This window comes from Nomascus leucogenys, chromosome 16, assembly GCF_006542625.1.
Source record: "Nomascus leucogenys isolate Asia chromosome 16, Asia_NLE_v1, whole genome shotgun sequence".
NCBI classification, from domain to species: domain Eukaryota; kingdom Metazoa; phylum Chordata; class Mammalia; order Primates; family Hylobatidae; genus Nomascus; species Nomascus leucogenys.
The window spans coordinates 5,858,050-5,879,203 of record NC_044396.1 but is presented as its reverse complement, the minus strand read 5'-3'; the positions used below and the strand labels follow the sequence as shown (position 1 = coordinate 5,879,203).

Here is a 21,154-nt window from a genome sequence, read left to right as displayed (position 1 = left end):
GCACGATCTCGGCTCACTGCAACTGCCGCCTCCCAGGTTCAAGCAGTTCTCCTGCCTCAGCCTCCCGAGTAGATGGGACTACAAGCATGTGCCACCACACCTGGCTAATTTTTTGTATTTTTAGTAGAGATCGGGTTTCACTGTGTTAGCCAGGATGGTCTTGATCTCCTGACCTCATGATCCTCCTGCCTTGGCCTCCCAAAGTGTTAGGATTACAGGTGTAAGCCACCATGCCTGGACATTTTGAAATATTTTCTATCAAAAAAATAGAAAAATCTGCCTTTCCTCTAGCATGTTTGATCAAAAAGTTTTATTACTGGTAAATTAGAAAAGTTTATTTCAGCTTTACAACTCATTATTGATAATGTTGTCTACATTTTTAGGGATTGTTGTCAAATTTAGGAAAACACCTATTTAGTTTATTTCATATAGAAGATATAAGATTTGGAGGAATTTTCCACAGAACACCTTTGATTTTGTACATTTCAAATCTTGTTGTCCTTACTCCGACCAATACTCCCAGCATTAGAGCCCAATGGACACATTCACATTTTGTAACATCACCATTGGTTTAGATTTTCATGTCCCCTCAGCAAGTGAATTGGCACAGTGAGCTGTAGGAATCTACCTAAAGTCATTTCTACACTCGTAGGGCTAACAATAATTAACAAACAGAGTTGCTGCAAACCACAAAAACATATCCCACTAAATTCAACTGAAACCTATCCCTAACTCTTTATCCCCTCAATCAAATCCCCAAAATGTCTACAGTCCCTCTGTTGCCACTCATCAGACAGAAATGTGATGGAAGGAAAGTCAAAGTGGAAAGAGATGTTTTTGTTGATTGTGGCCAAAATATCTGTCTTTTGCAAATAACAAAAAATGTGAACACATCGTTAGGGCCCCAACAGGCCCTTGGAAGGCTGTGCACAGGTGGGGGTCCCTGAGCTGAAGTTTCATTAACTGTGCAGTAAATCCAGCACTGCTCTTGAATCTACCCTTTCCTTATAAGGAACTATGCCTTATTTGCAGTTAGTTCTATTAGTTAGATTCACGTTTGTACTCCACTAATCCAGAGCTCAGGCTGGTTAAGGATGAAAATCAGACTTCATCTGAAGACTAAGCTTTCTGGACTGTGGTCCAATAAGTGGACTGCACTTGCATCCGCTCTGCAAAAGAAGGGAACTCACTTAAGGTTCTTTAAGAAAATACGCTTGAAAGAGTCTACTAGCCACTTAAAAATCAAGTGACTCAGGACAAAGAACAAACAGCATTCATCAAGGTTTGAATCCATTAGAAGGCACTGGTATGACACTAGGGCTTTAAGAATCTTATTTTAGTGATTCTGAAATTTAATTCAAAAATGGCAAACTTTTTATCACTTGGGGAATCCTTCATTCTTAGGTAGGATCTAATCAAAAAATCTTAGGATTTTAGACTTGGGAGGAATCTGAGGAATCAACCCTCACCTCTGCATGGCTTTTCTAGCCAGCTGCTCATTTGAAAGCTGCCTGTGGTGGGGAGGTTTAGGACTTTGTTTATAAGTAAGAGATGCCCATAAAAATTCAACCACCAAAGGAGGGCATAGAGTCCAACGTAACTCTACAGTCCACCCTCAGGCACCACTCAAGGATACCAAAACACAATTACATTTATACAATTTTTGTGTGAATTTTTTTTTGTTTTACAAAAATGTGATATCCACATGTTATTATGCCCTTTTCCTGCTTCTCCGCAGATGAAAATTTTGATGAAATCATATTTATCAGTTTTTTTTAATTGATTGTGCTTTTGTGGTGTTATGTTGAGAACTCAGACTAACTTTATGTCATAAAGACTTTCTCCAATGTTTTCTAAAAGTTTTTGAGTTTTATGTTTAACATTTAGATTTATGACATATTTTGAGTTAATTTTCATATAAGGTGTGAGGTTTAGGTTCAGACTCTTTTTTTTTTCTTCTTGAATATGGAATCTAATTGTTCTAAGAACATTTGTTGAAAATGTTCTCTGTATCCTCTACATGGTCTCTACTATGTATCCTTTCTTCATTGAATTGTCTTTCCATCTTTGCCAAAAATCAGTTGACCAGGGCTGGGCACAGTGGCTTACATCTGTAATCCCAGCACTTTGGGAGGCGGAGGCTGGTGGATCGCTTGAGCCCAGGAGCTCAAGACCAGCCTGGCCAACACAGTGAAACCCTGTCTCTACTAAAAATACAATAATTAGCTGGGCACGGTTGCAGGTGCCTGTAATCCCAGCGACTCAGGAGGCTGAGGCACGAGAATTGCTTGAACTCGGGAGGCAGAGGTTGCAGTGAGCAGAGGTCGTGCCACTGCACTCCAGCCTGGGTGATAGAGCAAGACTCCATCTCAAAAAAATAAAAATAAAAATAAAAACAAATCCAGGAGGCAGAGGCAGGAGAATTGTGTGAACCCGGGAGGTGGAGCTTGCAGTGAGTGGAGATCGCGCCACTGCACTCCAGCCTGGGCGACAGAGCCAGACTCCATTTCAAAAAAAAAAAAAAAAATCAATTGCCCATATTTCTATGAACATATTCCTGTACTCTCTAGTCTGTCCCATTGATCTATCTGTCTGTCTCTTCATCAATTCCACACTGTCTTGCTCTCTTGTAGCTTTAAAGTAAGCCTTAAAATCAGGTAGTGTGATTCTTCCAACTTTATTTTTTTTACAAAATTGTTTTGGCTCTTCTAGTATCTTTGCTTTTCCATATAAATTTTAGAATCTAGTTGTCTATATCTACAGAAAAATCCTGCTGGGATTTTTATTGGAATTGCATTAAATTTGTAGATCAGCTTGGAAAGAATTGACACCTTTACTGTGTTGAATATTCCAATCCATCAACAGTATGTATCTCTACTTATCCAGGTCTCATTTGATTTCTTTCATGAACATTTTGTAGTTTTCAGCATACAAAGCTGGTAATGTCTTGTTAAATGGGTACCTAAGTATTTCATTTTGGAGACAGCGATTGTAAGTGGCACCGGTTTTAATTTTGCTTGCAGTTGTTCATTGCAAGTATTTACAATTTCTTTTTATATTGCCTTTGTATCCCATGTCTTTGCTAAACTCATTTAACAGTTTGGATTTTTGTGTGTGTGTAAGTTCCTTGGGATTTTCTATGTAGACAATTATATCATCTACAAATAGAAACAGTTTTATTTCTCCCATTCCAATCTGTATTCCTTTTGTTTCTTTTTCTTGCCTTGTTGCACTGTCTAAGATTTCTAGCACTTGGTTTGCTGCTGTGCTGTCACTGTCTTAAAATTCTTAATTTTTGAATAAGGTACCTCACATTTTCATTTTGAACTGAGTTTGGCAAGTTATATAGCCACTACTGAGGATATTTCCTTGTGTGTACTATAAATCAGGATTTCAAGTTTGATGACTTTTGCCAACAGAAATTTTTCTTTGAAGGAACTGTTAGCTAACTTTACATTTACATTTAAAAATCTACATTATATAAGGATGTTTAAAAGAACAGAAGAGCCAACCCTCACTGGCAAGGAAGAAGATAAAATGCCTCCAGAGCATAATACTCTGGTTTTAGGGAAGGGGAAAACTAATTAAGATGAGACAAGGCAGGACGGGGAAGACTAAGTGGAGCCAGGGCTTTATATTAATTACCCATCTAAATGCTATGTTACAGATTATTATATTGTACTTGGAGATTTGACCAGCATATGAAGATTACCACAGGAAATTGGTTTTTCATACATGAGCACTGATTTTAAGGAAATATGGTTAGCAGTTCTTTCTTCTATTATTCTCCCCATCTTTTATCCAGAAATGTCAAGATGCAAAGTATAGTAAAACTGATATGGGGAAATTTTTACTCCAGAATAAAAGTAATAGCTACTTAACACTTTGTCTTCTTATACCTTACTATACTAACAAATAAGAGAAAGGAACAGGGGTTAACTAGGGAAATACATTTATGATTTGAATTCAGTTACTGTATTAGTCTGTTTTCACACTGTTATAAAGATACAACCAGAGTATGGGTAATTTATAAGCAAAAGAGGTTTAATTGACTCACAGTTCCACATGGCTGAGGAGGCCTCAGGAAACTTACAATCATGGCAGAAGGTGAAAGAGAAGCAAGCACCTTCTTCACAAGGCAACAGGTGAGAGAGAGAGTGCGCAAAGGGGAAGTGCCACATTTTTAAACTTTCAGATCTGGTGAGAACTCACTCACTATTGTGAGAACAGGATGAGGGAAACCAGCCCCATAATCCAGTCACCTTCCACCAGGTCCCTCCCTCGACACATGGAGATTACAATTTGAGATAAAATTTGATAGGGACGCAGAGCCAAACCATATCATTCTGCCCCTGGCCCCTCCCAAACCTCATGTCCTTTTCACATTTCAAAACCAATCATGCCTTCCCAACAGTCCCCAAAAGTCTTAACTCATTCCAGCATTAACTCAAAAGTCCAAGTCCAAAGTCTCATCTGAGACAAGGCAAGTCCCTTCTACCTATGAGCCTGTAAAATCAAAAGCAAGTTAGTTACTTCCAAGATACAATGGAGGTACAGGCATTGGGTAAATATTCCCATTCCAAATGGGAGAAACTGGTCAAAACAAAGGGACCACAGGCCCTAGGCAAGTCTGAAACCTGGCTGGGCAGTCATTAAATCTTGAAGCTCCAAAATCTCCTTTGACTTTATGTCTCATATCCAGGGCGTGTTGATGCAAGAGGTGGGCTCCCATAGCCTTGGGCAGCTCTGCCCCTGTGGCTCTGCAGGGTACAGCCCCTGCAGCTGCTTTTCCCAGCTGGCATTGAGTGCCTATGGCTTTTCCAGGTTCTTGGTGCAAGCTATTGATGGATCTACCTTTCTGGGATCTGGAGGATGGTAGCCTTCTTCTCACAGCTCCACAAGGCAGTGCCCCAGTGGGGACTGTGTGTGGGGGCTCCAAACCCATATTTCCCTCCTGCATTGCCCTAGCAGAGGCTCTCCATGCAGGCTTTACCCCTGCAGCAGACTTCTGCCTGGACATCCAGGCATTTCCATACATCCTCTGAAATCTAGGCAGAGGATCCCAAAGTTCAACTCTTGTCTTCTGCACACCAGCAGGCCCAATACCACGTGGAAGCCACGAAGGTTTGAGGCACCTTCTGAAGCAATAGCCTTAGCTGTACCTTCGCCCCTTTCAGCCTCATCTGGAGCTGGAGTGGCTGGGATGCAGGGCACCAAGTCTTGAAGCTGCACAGAGCAGTGGGGCCCTGGCCCTGGCCCAAGAAGCCATTTTTTTTTTCTCCTAGGCCTCCAGGCTTGTGATGGGAGGGCCTTCTGTGAAGGTCTGTACATGCCCTGGAGATAGTTTCCCCATCATCTTGGCTATTAACAATCAGCTTCTCGTTACTTATGCAAATTTCTGCATCAGGCTTGAATTCCATCCCAGAAAATGGATTTTTCTTTTCTACCATATAGTCAGGCTGCAAACTTTCCAAACCTTATGCTCTGCTTGCCTTTTAAACATAAATTCCAATTTCAAACCATCTCTTTGTGAACATATATAACTGAAGGCTTTCAGAATCAGCCAGATCACCTCTTGAATGTTTGCTGCTTAGATATTTCTTCCACCAGATACCCTAAATCATCTCTTTCAAGTTCAAAGTTCCACAGATCTCTAGGGCAGGGGCAAAATGCTGTCAGTCTGTTTGCTAAAGCATAGCATGAGTAACCTTTGCTTCAGTTCCCAACAAGTTCCTCATCTCCATCTGAGACCACCTCAGCCTGGATTTCATTGTTCATATCACTATGAGCATTTTGGTCAAAGCCATTCAACAAGTCTCTAGAAAATTCCAAACTTTCCCACATCTTCCTGTCTTCTTCAGAGCCCTCCAAACTGTTCCAACCTCTGACTGTTACCCAGTTCCAAAGTCACTTCCATATTTTCAGGTTATCTTTATAGCAGTAACCCACTCTGCCTGTACCAATTTTCTGTATTAGTCTGTTATCACTCTGCTATAAAGATACCACCTGAGACTGGGTAATTTATAAACAAAAGAGGTTTAATTGACCTCGCAGTTCTGCATGGCTGGGGAGGCCTCAGGAAATTTACAGTCATGGAGGAAGGTGAAGGAGAAGCAAGCACCTTCTTCACAAGGCGGCAGGAGAGACAGGAGTGAGTGAAAGGGAAGTGCCACACTTTTAACCTAATCAGATCTTGTGATAACTCACTATCAAGAGAACAGCATGGGGGAAACCGTCTCCATGATCCAATCACCTCCTTCGACATGTAGGGATTACTATTCAAGATGAGATTTGTGTGGGAACACAGAGCCAAATCATATCAGTGACCAAACACCACAAATTTCACTTTTAAGTACATGTTATAGGACATTATAACTATTTCTTAATTTATGAAATCCAAATTTGAAATATCAAATCCTTTCTTAACTGTTGACTTACAAAAACTATTAGAAATATTTTTCACCTGCCTTAAGATAGTTTTAACAATTCTAATTATGTATCTATGACTTTTTCTTGTGTATTTGTTATTATATGCATATTCAAACATGCTTACTCCTTGACTCTAGCTAAAGTCTAAGATACCTTTTGATGATACAAAATTGTACCAATCTCTGTTCAATAGTGGTGGTACAGGGTGGGATTTGGTAGCAGAAGGGAGAGATTTGTTTGGGTTTTTATGTCCCTTTAAACTATATCAGAAAGAATAATCCAGCTTCTACCTTTAAGAAATAAAGGGGGGAAGTTCAAACAGTGGCATCTTCAGTATTCACTGGCAACTACAGAACTTATAAGCAGATTCCTATGTCTTTCTTAAAATAGAAATATACTCCCAATGGGATCCCGGGAACATAGAGGCATTCTATTATTCTAATGAATCAATCAAGATAAAATGGAAGACAGACTGTGTCTTGGGGGAACCCTTCCCCAGTTTTGTTGTCTTTGGAAATTTTAAATCTTAAAGGTAAAAGGTAATAGGTACCAACTTATTTCCCTTACTTTCATATGTTCACAAATTAGGAGTTCTACTTTATGAAATTTTGGGTGGTATATTTTTAAAAAGCTCACTTAGACCCTATACTCCTCTAGCAGCTGAAGGCCATGATGAAATTGGAATTCCACTATGAGGGCTTTACAGACCATCTTGAAAGAGAGCCTTGTTTCATGGGAAAATGTATGTGTATGCAGTGTGTGTGCGTGCGGGCATGTGTGTGTGGGGGGGGCGGTAGAGAGAGAGAGAGAGAGAGAAGGTATGGAAGCAAGAGCCCAAATTGGAACCAGTTACCTCTGAACACCCTGGCAAAGCAAACCCAAAATATAAGATCTAAATTCAGTTTGGTTTTCCAAGCTGAAGGCAGTAGAACGACATCCAACCAAAATTTCCAGCAAAACCCTAAAACAAACAAACAAACAAAAAAAACTGTGGAGTCATGTTTTCCTCAATTTTTTTTAAAGGAGGGAGAATAAAAGAGAAAGTGTTTTATACTATTAACCTTGGATCTAAAAATGTGAGATTCGGTGCATAGAAAAATCTGTTGACTGCTTAACTGTTCCTGCCACTCACCTGGATAAAACCCAAATACATTCACGACCACACAACCACTGAGAAGAAGAGGCCATATGGCTTGTAATTAGACTTTCACTCTTGGCCAAGATATTGAGACATTTATTACATTTGCTATTTAGTATTCATCACATCTTACTGCCCAGGAAAAAGGCACCAAGGAAGAGATTAAATTCATCCTTCCTCTTTTTGCCACTCCCCACTCAAGCTTCTTCCTACCCCTTTCCCCCAGTCAAAAGGAATCAATTTCTAAAAATAATGCGTAGAAAACAATGCTTGCAACTAGTCAAGAATGCTTTGCTTCTTCTTTATATTAAAATATCAAGCAAGCACCATCAAGGTCTTGGGCCAGAGCAGTAGAACAGGTTTGTCAGCTCTGAATGCTCCCCCAAAAAGCAGCTCAAAGTGAACCCAAGATTTCTTTGATTTTTGGCCATCAAGGTTCAGTAAGCAAACTTACTGGTCAGGTTTATTGAGATAGTCTTTCAACAGCAAACATTTAGTGAGCACTTAGTATTTGCCTGATGCCATGCCAGGGGCTAGAGAAAATGAAGACATAGTTCCTGGTACTTTGGATCTTACAAACTAGAAGGGGAGAAGGGGAGACAAATATTAAGTAAATTATCACATGAAGAGCTAGTTAATTTACAGGTACAATAAGCCTGCCAAAGGAGAAGCACAGGGGCTGTGAAAGTGAGCACTTGGGGCCTCACCTGCATGTAGGTTGAGAACACTTTCCCAGGAAGTGACATCTAAAGCAGAAGACTTTAAGAAGGAGGAGGAGTTGAGGGGTAGGGGATTCTGGGGATGGTGCACTCTAGAAGGGACCAATCTTAGTACAACCAAAGAATTGTCACAGCCTCTCCCCATATTCTTGTGGATAAGATGGTGAACGGAGCTTTGCATGCCAGGCAAGGCAGGTAGAGTCATATTGGGCTGTTCTATTGAATAGTTTTATTAAGTAATTGAATGAAGCAGAAGTTGTGCAATGACTATTTTTGCAAAGAAACCCAAACTGAGATATGCTTAGACAAAGGTTCAAACCATCAAAATGAAACGTGATAAGTGGAAGTAGCTGGATATTCCCATCCCCAGTGTGCTAGAGAAGTGCAAGAGTGGTAGGATTACCTAGGAAAGGGGGAAAAGGACTTGAGGGACTCCATGGAGAAAAATGCAAAAATATAGAGGGGAGGTGAAATATTATTCAGCCATAAAAAGGAATGAGGTACTGATACATGTGGATGCTACAATGTGGATGAACCTGGGAAGATCATGCTAGATGGAAGAAATCAGACACAAAAGGACAAACATTGTACGATTCCATTTATATGAAATATTCAGAATAGGTAAATCCAAAGGGGCAGAAAGTAGATTGGTGGTTGCCAGGGCCTGTGGGGCAGGAAGAATAGGGAGCAACTGTTTAATGGGGACTGGGTTTCCTTTTGGAGAGATAGAAATGTTTTGCAATTAGATAAAGTGTGGGTCATACATTAACTGTGTATGTACTCAATGCCACTGAATTGTTTGCTTTAAAATGGTTGGTTTTAAGTTATGTGAATCTCATCTCAATTTTAAAAATATATAGTGGGGGAGAGGGTAGACCAAGATTTGACTAGAAAAAGAAACTGAACACCCTTCCTTCAGAAAAGGAGAGTCCTTTGTTCTCTGCAAATTCACGCAGCACAGCGAGTGGAGGAAATCACAGGCCTAAGCAAAGCATTAACATCCACGAAAAGGGACAGGGCAAAGGTGACTCAGCTTATTACACCAGCTACCTTGAGGGCAGTCCACGCCAGGGGCTAGGACAGAGGGCTGTGGAGTCAGACAATCCTGGCTCAGGCCTCAGCTCTCTAAGATACTGGTTGAGGTTCTGGGGGTAATTCACCTAACTCCTTTATCTGTTATTGTTTTTCTCAAATATTAAGTGATACAAATAAATATGACCTGAGTTTCTACCTCAGAAAAAGAATGTTACCATCACCTTTAGAGCTCCTTGTTTGCTCTTCCCTCCTCAGACGTAATGATCTTAAATCATGTGTAACCAGTTCTTACTATTCTTTTTAGTATTACAACTATATTTATAATCCTAACGGCATACTGCTTGGTTTTCCCTATTTTTGAACTGTAAATGAATAGAGTTATATGCAATAATTATCTTTCTTCAACTTTATTTTTACTGTTAATATTTTTTTTTTAAAAAAAATAGTTTCAACTTTTATTTTAGATTCGCGGGTACATGTGCAGCGTTGTTACATGGGTATATTGTGTGACGCTGAAGTGTGGGGTACAGATCCTGTCACCCAGGTAGTGAGCATAGTACCCAATAGTTAGTTTTTCAACCCATGTCTGCTTCTCCCCTCCCCACTCTAGCAGCCCGCAGTGTCTGTTATTCCCATTTTATGTCTGTGTGTGCTCCACTCAGCGTTGTCCTTCTGAAATTCATTCACATTGTGGCTGTCATGCATGTATTTTCACTGTTGTATAATATTTTGGGAGAACATCCCATAATTTACTTATCCATTCTACTGCTAATGGACATTTGAGTACTGTCCACTTTTTGCCATTACAAACAGTGCTGTTATGAATATTCTTGCATGTATTTTCTGGTGCATGAATGCTAGAGTTTTTCTAGGTATATACGGAGGATGCAATTACTTAGTCAAAGGATATGCACTTGTACAACTTATTAGGTAACATCAAGCAGTTCTGCAAAATCATTGCACTAATTTACGTTCCCACTAACAGTTAACGAGAGTTCCTGTTGCCCCACACCCTTGCCTCCACTTGACATCCCCAGATGGTAAATGTGTGACAATCTAGTAGGTGGGAAATGGTGTGTCATTGTGGTTCTAATTTTTATCTCCTTGATTAAAGTTGAACATCTTTTCATATGTTCATTGCTCATTTGGGGATCCCCTTCTATGAAATGCCCATTCAGATCTTTTGCAGGTTTTAAAATTATGTCATCTGCCTTTTCCTTACTGATTTTTAAAATATTCTGGGTATTGATTCTTCATTGATTATGTTTATTTAAAACATATTCTCCCAGTTTGTGACTTGGTGTTTTACTCTTTATGGCATTTTTTTGATGAATCAAAGTTCTTGATTTTAATGTAGACAGACTTTCAGTCTTTGCCTTTATGTTTAGTGATTTTTGTAGTTTGATTAAGAAATCCTGTACTACCTCAAACATATAAAGATGTTCTCCTATATAGATTTTCGAAGTTTTATAGTTTTGCCTTTTCACATATAAGAGTTTAATCACCTGGAATTGATGTTTTACATGTGGTATGATGTGGGACTCCAATTTCATTTTTTTTCCAGATAGACAACGAATTGCTTCAGCACACTGATTTCTAATTTTGGTTTTGATAAACATTAAGTTTCAGTAGATATATGGAGCAGTTTCTGGGCTTTCTGTTCTAGTCCATTGGTCTTTTTTTTTTTTTATTTTATGCAATACCAAGCCCATTTATAACAATCCCTAATATCTGTTTAAGCAAGTCCTCCTCACTTGTACTTCAGGAGAGTCATATATCCTTAGCATTTTGCTTTCTTATATAAATCTCAAAATCAGGTTTTTGTCAAGTTATTTAACAAGAATTCCCTAAGCAAAACTTTTTAGGATCTTGGTTAGAATTGCAGTGAATCTACAGATCAACAGGTAGAATTGACACCTTTAAGAATTTGAGTCTTTTAATATGTGACATGGTATATTTCACCATTTATTGGCCTTCACTAAGGATGTATTTTCTATACCTTTATTACATTTATTTTTTAATACTTTACCATTTTTCTTACTACCAATCAATTATATATGTATTTTTCTACTTGTTTTCTGGCATATAGAAATGTACTTTTAAAAACATTGATTTTTGAATCCAAGAAACTAGCTAAACTCTCTTGCTAATTTTAATTATTTACCTGTAAATTCTTTAGGATTTCTACATAACTGTTTGTCTCATCTGTGAGTACTGACAGTTTTGATTCTTCCCCTCCATCTCTTATCATTTTTTATTTTTTTTAAACCACACCAAGTATGTGAACCCATTTTTTGTTTTGCCTGTCTGTGTTTGCCAAGACTACTAGTAAAATGTTGAAGAGAAGGTACTTTCAGGGTTGCGTCATAATTAGTAGGTTTGCCATAGGTTTTTAATCAGGTTAAGAAAATTGTCTTCTATTCCTATTTTGTTAGACCTTCATATTTGATCACGGAAGTAAAATTTTTTCAAATATTTTTTCTTCATCAGAGATGGTCATGATTTTTCTCCTTTGATCTGTTAATGTGATGAATTATATGAATTGGTTTTCCAATATTAAAACAACCTTGCACTCCTTAGATAATTAAACTCAGCATAGTCTTCATGTATTAACTATTGTATTATTTGATGAAATGAGCTGGTCAATATTTTGTTTTAGATGTTTGTGACAATGTTAATGAGAGTGGTCTATAATTTCTCTTTCTTAAACTTTCCTTACTGTATTTTGTATCAAGATTGTGCCTCATGAAGTAAATTATGAAGTATTCCTTTGCTTTTTACTTCTTTTGGAGAGTTTGTGTAATACTGGGATTCTTTCTACAGGATTTTGAAGAACTTTCTGGGCTAGCATGTAACTGTGCAAATTTTAAACTATTGATTTAATTTATTTAATGTTTATACACCAGTTAGGTTTCCCTTCTTTTTTTACAAAAAGAAAAAATGGTTTCTTCAAGATTTCCTCTTATTCTTTATACATCTATAGTATCTGCATGATTATTCTATTTTTTATTCTTTACATTGGTCATTAATGCTTTCTCTCTCTCTCTTTTTTTTTTTAACCATTCTCACCAGATGTATTACAGTCTTATCAGTCTTCTCAAATAAACAACTTTTGGTTTTGTTATTGTTTCTACTTAATTTCTTTCTTTCTTTCTTATTTCTCAGTTTATTTTGTTCATTTTCTAACATCTTAATTTTTGTACTTCTTAATATTCAGCCCTTCCTCTGTTCTTACATTAAAAATTTAAGGCTATAAATTTTGAATTTTCCTATAAGTTATACTTTAGCTTCACACACACACACACACACACACACACACACACACACACGTTCTTATATTGTTCTCATCATCTGAGTTCTAAATATTTTCTGATTTCTATTATGATATTTTCTTTAAGCTAGGCCTGTGCATATCTTAATTTTCAATCTTGGGATTTCGAGGTTACTTTTTGTTGTTTGTATCTAACTTGACTGCTCTGTGATCAGAAAATGTCAACACTATGATACCAGTGCTTTGAAATGTCTTAGGACTTGCTGTACAGCCTGGAACTTAGCCAGTTTTTATAAATGTTCTACATTGCTTCAAAACAACACATTCTGCATTTGTTACGTTCATTGTTCCATATATGTCTATTGAATAAAGCTAATTTATTGTATATATTAGTTTGCTAAGGAAGCCATAACAAAGTACCACAAACTGGGGGTTTAAACAACAGAAATTTATTCTCTCACAGTTCTGGAGGTCAGAAGTCAGAGATCATTGTAGCAGGGTTGGTTTCTTCTGACACTCCTCTTCTTGTTTTGTAGCTGTTCATCTCCCTGTGATTTCACATGGTGTTTCCTTTGTGTCCAAATCTCTTCTTATAAGGACACTAGTCCTATTGGATTAGGGCCCTCTTTAGTGACTTCCTTCTAACTTAATTACCTCTTTAAGACCCTATCTCCAAATATGATCACATTGTAAGGTACTAGGAATTAGGACTTCAACATACGAATTTTGGGGAGACACAATTCAGTCCATAACATAGTCCTTTTCAAATTCTACATAAGATTTCCTTGCTTGATTTCAGGAGTTAAGTGCTGAAAGCAGTCAAATTTTCCACTGTGATGATGAATTTTTCTATTTCTCTATAAAGTTCTCTCGATTTTTGATTTATGATTTTGATTTTGAGGTTATGTTATTAGTATATATAAATTTAGAATATTTACAGCTACTTGGTGAATTAAACATTTTATTATTATGGAGTTACTTCTAGCTCCAGAAATGCTTTTGCCTTATATCTTATTTTGTCTGTTAAAATATACTTACATTGGATTTCTTCCCACTAGTGTTTGTGTGATAAATATGTTTTCATCATTTTACTCTCTATTTTTATCCTTATTTTTTAATGTAGCTTGGGTTTTTAAAATTCAGTCTGACAATATTTTTCTTTTAAATAGAGTATTATATCCATTGGTATTTATTATCTTCAATATAATGTACTTTGATCTTTTTCTACTAACCTACTTTTTGTGAGAGGCAATAGAGAAATAGTCTTGAAGAGAACAGACCTCTGGGAAACACTGCCTTGGTTTGAATATCAGCCCTATTACTTACTACCCGTGTAACCTTAGTCTAGTTACACAGTCTGTGCCCCCATTTTCTCATTTGTAAAATGGTTATAATAACAACCCTACCTCATAGCATTATTATAGCTATTGAGTGAGTTAATATACATAAAGTGCTAAGAACACTGCTGGACATGTAATAAGATATATACATATACCTACTTTCTGGTAATTTTTTAATCATTATATTTATCACTTTAAGTTGACATGTTTTTCCTGTTTCTCTTTTTTTTTCTTTTAAATTGTCAGAGTGTCTTTTCTTATTTGATTTCCTTCTGTCCTTTGATTTGGAAATTATATTCTCTTTTCTGTTCTTTTGGAATTACCCTGAAAATTTATCAAATGTATTTAATTTGTTAAAGTTTAAAGTCAATTCTTATCTTTACCCTCCTCTTGAACGATACAAGAATTCTGTAACACTTTAACCCTGATCAATCTATTTCTGACTTATACATTATTTTTATATTTTAGATTTTTCTCAATTTTAAGCCTCATAAATTTTTATTATTGCTTTATATATTTAATAATTATTTGGTTTTACTGACATATTTACTGTTTTTTTTCAATTATTTTCTTTTTACAGCTCAATTCTTTCATCTGATAACTGTTTCTGCCTGAATTATATCTTCTAAATTGGGTCTGCAGTTAGAAAAATTTGTTTTTACTGTCTGAAAATATCTTTATCATGCTCTTTTAAAAAAGAAATGTAACTTATTAAGGGAGTTTGTCAATAAATATAGATTGATGTCTTCTTTCAGTATACTGGAGACATAGTTTCAATATGTTTTAGCTTCATAGTTTTTTTAGCTCCGTAGTTTTAGCTTCCATATTTGCTATTGAGAAGTAAGATTGCTTTTAAAATCCTTGTCTTTTCTTTTTTCTTTCTTTTTTTTTTTTTTTTTTTTTGAGACAGAGTTTTGCTCTTGGCTCACTGCAACCTCCACCTCCCGGGTTCAAGCGATTCTCCTGCCCCAGCCTCCCAAATAGCTGCGCTTACAGGCACCTGCCACCATGCCTGGCTAATTTTTTTCTGTACTTTTAGTAGAGATGGGGTTTCACCACATTGGCCAGGCTGGTTTTGAACTCCTGACCTCAGGTGATCTGCCTGCCTCAGCCTCCCAAAGTGCTGGGATTACAGGCGTGAGCCACTGCACCCAGCCTAAAATCCTTGTCTTTTGTTCTGCAATGTGACTAAGATGTTTTAAATATATATATATATTTTTTTTTTTTTGAGATACAGTCTCACTCTGTCACCAGGCTGGAGTGCAGTGGCGCAATCTCAGCTCACTGCAACCTCTGCCTCCCGGGTTCAAGCAGTTCTCCTTGCCTCAGCCTCCCGAATACTGGGACCACAGGTGTGTGCCACCATGCCCAGCTAATTTTTGGATTTTTAGTACAGTCAGAGTTTCACCATGTTGGCCAGGATGGTCTTGATCTCCTGACCTCGTGATCTGCCTGCTTCGGCCTCCAAAAGTGCTGGGATTACAGGAGTGAGCCACTGCACTCTTTAATTTATCCTGGCTTGTTCTTGGATCTATGGATTGGTGTATTTCATCAATTCTAGAATAGTCTCAGCCATCAAATCTTCAAATATTGTCTCTTTTTTTTTATTTCTTTCTGAAAGTTATGTTAGATATGTTAGACCTTATAATTCTATCCATCATGTCCTTTAACCTCTTTTATATTTTCTCCTTGTCTCTCTTAAATTTTGGATAATCTCTTCCAATCTGTTTTCTACTTCACTAATTCTTTCTTTAGCTGTTAAGCCAATTCAAGAAGGTTTTTTCCATGTTTTAATCTCCAGAAATTCTGTTTAAAATTTTTAAGATCTATTATTTTATTTAATTTATTTAATTACTTTTAAAACATAATTATTTTGTATTCTGTGTCTGATAAAAGCAGTTCTTGAAGTCTTTCTGGGTCTGATTTGGCCTTCTGCTGTTTATATTGGATCTTAGCATGCATTGTTTCTATATGTAATCTCTCTCTCTGTCTCTTTCTCTCTCTTTCTCTTTCTCTCTCTCTCTCTCATTCTCTTTCTCTCTCTCTCTCTCATTCTCTTTCTCTCTCTCTGTCACACACACACACACACACACACACACACACACACATCTATTTCTCTACCTCTAATAGTTTTTACTGTGAGCTCATGTTTCTTGCAATTTTATTATGATATTTTGAGGCCTAGGTTGAAGGTGAGGTCATTCACTTTTGCTAAGTGCCTGAGAGCACATCTTGCACTGGACCTCTTTAAACTAAATTGTCATCTTGAGGTTTCTTAGAACACAGAGATATTGAAAACTTGGTCCGCCAACTTGTGTATACATTGGCTTGCCATTGAACATTTTTAGGGCAGCTTTCTCAACTCAGCACCCAAATCAAATGCTAACAAATCTCTCTGTAGATTTAGGAGTAGATTTAGTGATTTTAGAGAAAGCATAACCATTTTGGGCACTAGCTTTATGTGAGGATATTTCTATTAGACTCTCCCTCTAAGCAAACTCTCAGTTTTAACTCCTGTCCCAACAAGGGCCAGTCATCCAATTGTACACTACATAATGCCAGGGTGCATCTTTCATATAAACTATACCTTTCCTGTAGATATACATTGTAGTCTATATGAAAGGTGCCCTTTGATAATGTTCAGTTTCCAATCTGCACAACTATATGTGATGGTTCTGTCTGTATCCCCACAAGATGGTGAAAACTAAAGTTCAAGTTCACCAGGTTCAGCAAGTGCCCTCCAGATGAAAGCTGGGTTTGGTGCTTTGGTTTTATAATTCCATAACTGACAAAACTTGAATAAAGGGTAAAGACAGTGCCTCCTCCCTTTCGAAGTCCTTAAAATGGTAGGTATATTGATATCTTATGAATTGAGTTGATTTGCCAGTCATGATTTCCACAAAAATACCTATCACTTGCTTCATTAAAAGAACTGTAACATGATGAGAGTGTTTATTGCTTTGCTTTGTTTATTTTTAGATTTGGACTTTCCAGTTTTTCTCCAGCCTACAAATGCAAACGAGAAAACACAGCTAATCAAAGAAGGATCTCGAAGTTATTGCACAGACATTTGATATTGAGCTCTCAGAGAGTCCACAGTCCCTCCTCTCAGTTCAGTCTTGTCTCCAGATGGTCGTAGGGGAGCGTGTGGGGCATAAAGTGCTGTGAACTTTTCCATCTTGGTGTTTTATTTTTGGGTTAGGAAAACATGATTGCTATATAATTTTCTCAGTATGCAGACTTTCTCTCTGAGTAGAATTTCTTATGAAACACATTCAATTTGGGTGAATAAAGGCCTGAAGAGTTATTTTACGCGCCTTGCCTGATGTAGGACAGTGGAATTGTACAGCCTTTATGAACCTGCCCTTTACGTGAGGCAGATCTAATTCCTAACTGACCAAAGTAATATTCCAGAACAAAAGCCACTCTTCTTCCATTTAACACAATATTCATATCTACCACGAACATGATCATCGAAATATATGAGAACTTATAAAGAGTTTTTGTGTGTGGAGCCTCTTCCATGTCAATATTCAATAAAGTTATAGAAATATTTCAAAAGCCAGAAAGGGATGATTATATTATTTTAAAATCTCATTTTTAAGATATATTTTTGGAACATTAAAAATTGGCATTTACTGAAAACTGGTAAGTAAAACCAGGAAGAAGCAGGTTTTGTGTGTACTTTTAGATTTTCTTAAAAACAAAACAAAACAAAACTTCAACCTGGTTAAATGTTGTAAGTGAACCAGAAAATCATTCTGAGCCTGAACCTACCCCATCAGCATGTTGATCATTTTCTAGTAAAATAATTTTTGTATAACTGGCTCAGATTAGCCAGACTAAGGAAAAAAAACACATGAAGGGGTAGAACTCTATACGCTAGAGCCTAAATTTATACCAAAGCACATATCACCTCATTTTTGTTAAAATTAGTTGCCTTGACCAGAAATTGCTCAGCTCTGTGCATGTTACACAATTTAAGCCCAGAGGTCATCTCTGCATTTGCTTGTTTGATTCTTATATTTATTATGTGGTAGAAACCATGTGCTATTTCTAAAATACTATGGCAGAAAAAGTGTTCATTTTTCTAGGTCTTTCTTACTTCTTTATATAATATTGCATTTTCAAGATCTTGTTATGTTTTTATATAATATTGTATAAAATGTCTTTATCTTTTTTCTTGTTTCTTATTCCGCCCCAAAAAATTATAGTTAATTGCTGCTAAATATATATTGTAAGTGAGAATTAGTGTTATAGCTCTGACACTTCTGAAGTCATTAAAATTCCCCTCTAACTCTTTAGTTACTGAAATTATTTTTCTATGTAATCAAGTAGACAGAGCCTTGGTTTGAAAGTTAAGAAAACTGGTTTTAATCTAAACTTTCATTAACTAGCCTTGTGACCAAGTGAGATGAAAATAACATAGCTAATCTCTCTATGGCTCTGTTTTCATATCTGCCCTGACCACCTTCCAAGTTGGTCCACCAGATAAAATGGCTAAAGTGAAAGAAATCTGAAAAGTCAAATGTTCAACAAATGTAAGGTGGTTTTAAATGAATTTGTATATGTTGACGCACACAGACAAATGTACTGTGACTCTTGATGCATATAAACTCTCTCACCCAACAAGACCCGTGGAAACACCCAGTATTAACAGCTCCAGTAACCAGCAAGTGCTTGGAACGCAGTACTCAACAAACAAATGCTACTTTCCATTTGGAGGAAACAATAGGATAAATAGCGCAATCTGTGGATAATTTGAGCCATTCCATTTCCTTCCTGTGGTCTTTTTAAGCAAAAGGTCAGGTCTATTTTGAAAAGCAACTTACAAATTACAAAGCTCACCTTCACTTTCTCGCCCAGACCTCATTTTCCTTTCTCACATGGAATTTTTTGCTTCCACTCCTAGTTCCCCAGGAAGCTGGTCCAAGAGTGGTTAAGATGAGAACAGGGCATGGATCAGAATCAGAATCAGATGGCTGAATCAAATTGCTAGAGGGGTTCTGGCCAATGTTCCTCACAAAGGGCTAGTTTCTGGTTACAATGATGTGTGACAAATGCAAGCACTTGAATACCTATGAATGAGGGAATGAATTCTGCAGAATGCTCCTTCAGCTACAGAGATACAAGAATCCACTCTTCATCACAGGAGAAGCTGCTGAAGTATATTGTGGGGGTCTACAGAAGTGCTATCCAGAAGCACTGGCAGTCATTCTGAACCCACAAGCATCTTAGCAGGGAAGCTTCAAGGCAAGAAGAGAAATGCTGAGCGTGAGCCTCATCAGTGGTCACACAGAGTCCAATGAACAGCCCGTGTCAACAGCTCACCACCTATCCTGGGCATTGTGCTACTGGAATGGGAGACTTCTTAAAAAGTTCCATGAGTCATCCATTTATTTTTTTGCTGTCTTACAGTAGAACACAATAAAAAACATACATGTGCATTTTTCTTTACCAAAACACACACACATATATACATATATCTCAATTCTTCTAGAATAAGTGACATTCTATATCTAGCATGAAAAAACTGTCTATACATTAATTAACTAATTATTTTTTTGAGACAGAGTCTCACTGCAATCTCTGCCTCCTGAGTTCAAGCAATTCTTGTGCCTCAGTCTCCTGAGTAGCTGGGACTACAGTCATGTGCCACCACACCCAGCTAATTTTTGTATTTTTAGTAGAGACAGGGTTTCACCATGTCGGCCAGGCTGATCTTGAACTCCTGACCTCAGATGATCTGCCCGCCTAGGCCTCCCAAAGTGCTCAGATTACAGGTGTGAACCACCATGCCCGGCTACATTGATTAACTTATTAGCATAATAGTTTTCTATAAAATGCCTTCATTTCAAAAAAATTTTTATTGTATTTGGCATGGAAATTATTTTTTTAAATCAACATGTAACATACTAGAAAATTAAATTTTTAGCTACCAAAACTTGAAAGATACATGTTATTCTGAGTCAAAGGGTAAAGTTTTAACAAAATAAAATGAGTCACCTTCCTACTCATATTCTGCATTTCTTAGCTCTCTCTTTTACCTCTTCCCTTCGCATCCCATCCCCCAAAATAGAGGATTTGAAAATGTTGGCCTTAGGCTCATAGGTACATTTACTTGTATTTGAGAAAGATGATTTATTCTTTCATAAATTAAAAATAAAATTTCTAAGAGAATAATAACCAAGAGTCGTAGTGCTTAGTACCTGACACTGCCCTAAGAGCTTTATATTGATTCATTTAATACAACAACCTGTGAGAGAAGTACTGTCACCATCATCATCTGTCATTTTTTAGACTATGTAACTGGAACACGGAAAAGATAAGTAACTTGGCTAAGATCACCTAGCTGTGGAGTAGAGCAGGCTGGTCCTGAGGCCACGATACTAAGAGCTGCACTATATAGCCTCTCCAGGATGACCTTGTGTTTCCAACTACATTTGTTCTTAAAAATGAATCCTAGTCTCCTCCCCACTCCCCATTCAACTTTTTCCCAGAGTTCTCTGACTTTCAAGAGAATATACTCACTCTGTCACTCCCTTTATTAACTACCTTTCTCTTCAACTGCCCTTTGCAGCTCAAGGAGATTCCTCTAAGAAATCTTCCTTGTTAATTCCCTGTGACTTCCTCAAGAGCAAATCTGAAGGCTTCCTATATCTCTTACTTCCCTCCCACTCCTTCCCCTTCCCCTTTTTTCTTCCTCTCCCTGCTCCCCGCCACCCCAGCACTTCCTTACTTGGGAGATCTCTGTGGTCTTAGCAGCTATGTCTTTACCACCTTCTCTTCTCTGACTAACCCATAACTGCAACCCTAATCAAGTGAAAAGTTGGATTTTTAAAAAATTTTCAGTGATTCTAGAGTGGCTGGTACTAATAATTGTGATTTTAAAAATTCTGATACATAAACTTCCTGCCATAATTTTCCAGGATGTTTAGATAGTGCCAAGAAAACTTTTAAAGATAAAATAGCAAACATATATTGTGCTTACTAGGTGCCAGACACGATTCTAGCTGCTTAATATAGGTTAACTCATGTAATTCACACAGCAACCCTATGAGATAGGCACAATTACTATTTCCCATTTCACAGATGGGAAAATTGGGCAGCAGAGAGTCATTAATTAACTCAGGCTGTTAATAATGGGAAAGCCAGCATTTGAACTCAGCTAGTCTGGTTGTAGCATCTGTCTGCTTAATTACTATACCACCTTGGTGCCCTA

The 21,154-nt window shown here is 37.4% G+C and overlaps 1 protein-coding gene across 2 annotated transcripts in view; it reads left to right on the top strand.

Annotated features, from left to right (window-relative positions):
- DNAJC5B (DnaJ heat shock protein family (Hsp40) member C5 beta) overlaps nucleotides 1-18,227 on the top strand; it is an 85,803-nt gene extending 67,576 nt beyond the window's left edge. Inside the window, exon 6 of one of the 2 annotated variants that reach the window (XM_030795260.1) lies at nucleotides 16,912-18,227. In XM_030795260.1, coding sequence (XP_030651120.1) covers nucleotides 16,912-17,006 — 95 coding nt within the window. In that variant the 3' untranslated portion in view covers nucleotides 17,007-18,227. The remainder of the gene's footprint in view (nucleotides 1-16,911) is intronic. The other variant, XM_003274810.4, reaches the window with a different exon arrangement.
- The last annotated feature ends 2,927 nt before the right edge of the window (nucleotides 18,228-21,154 follow it).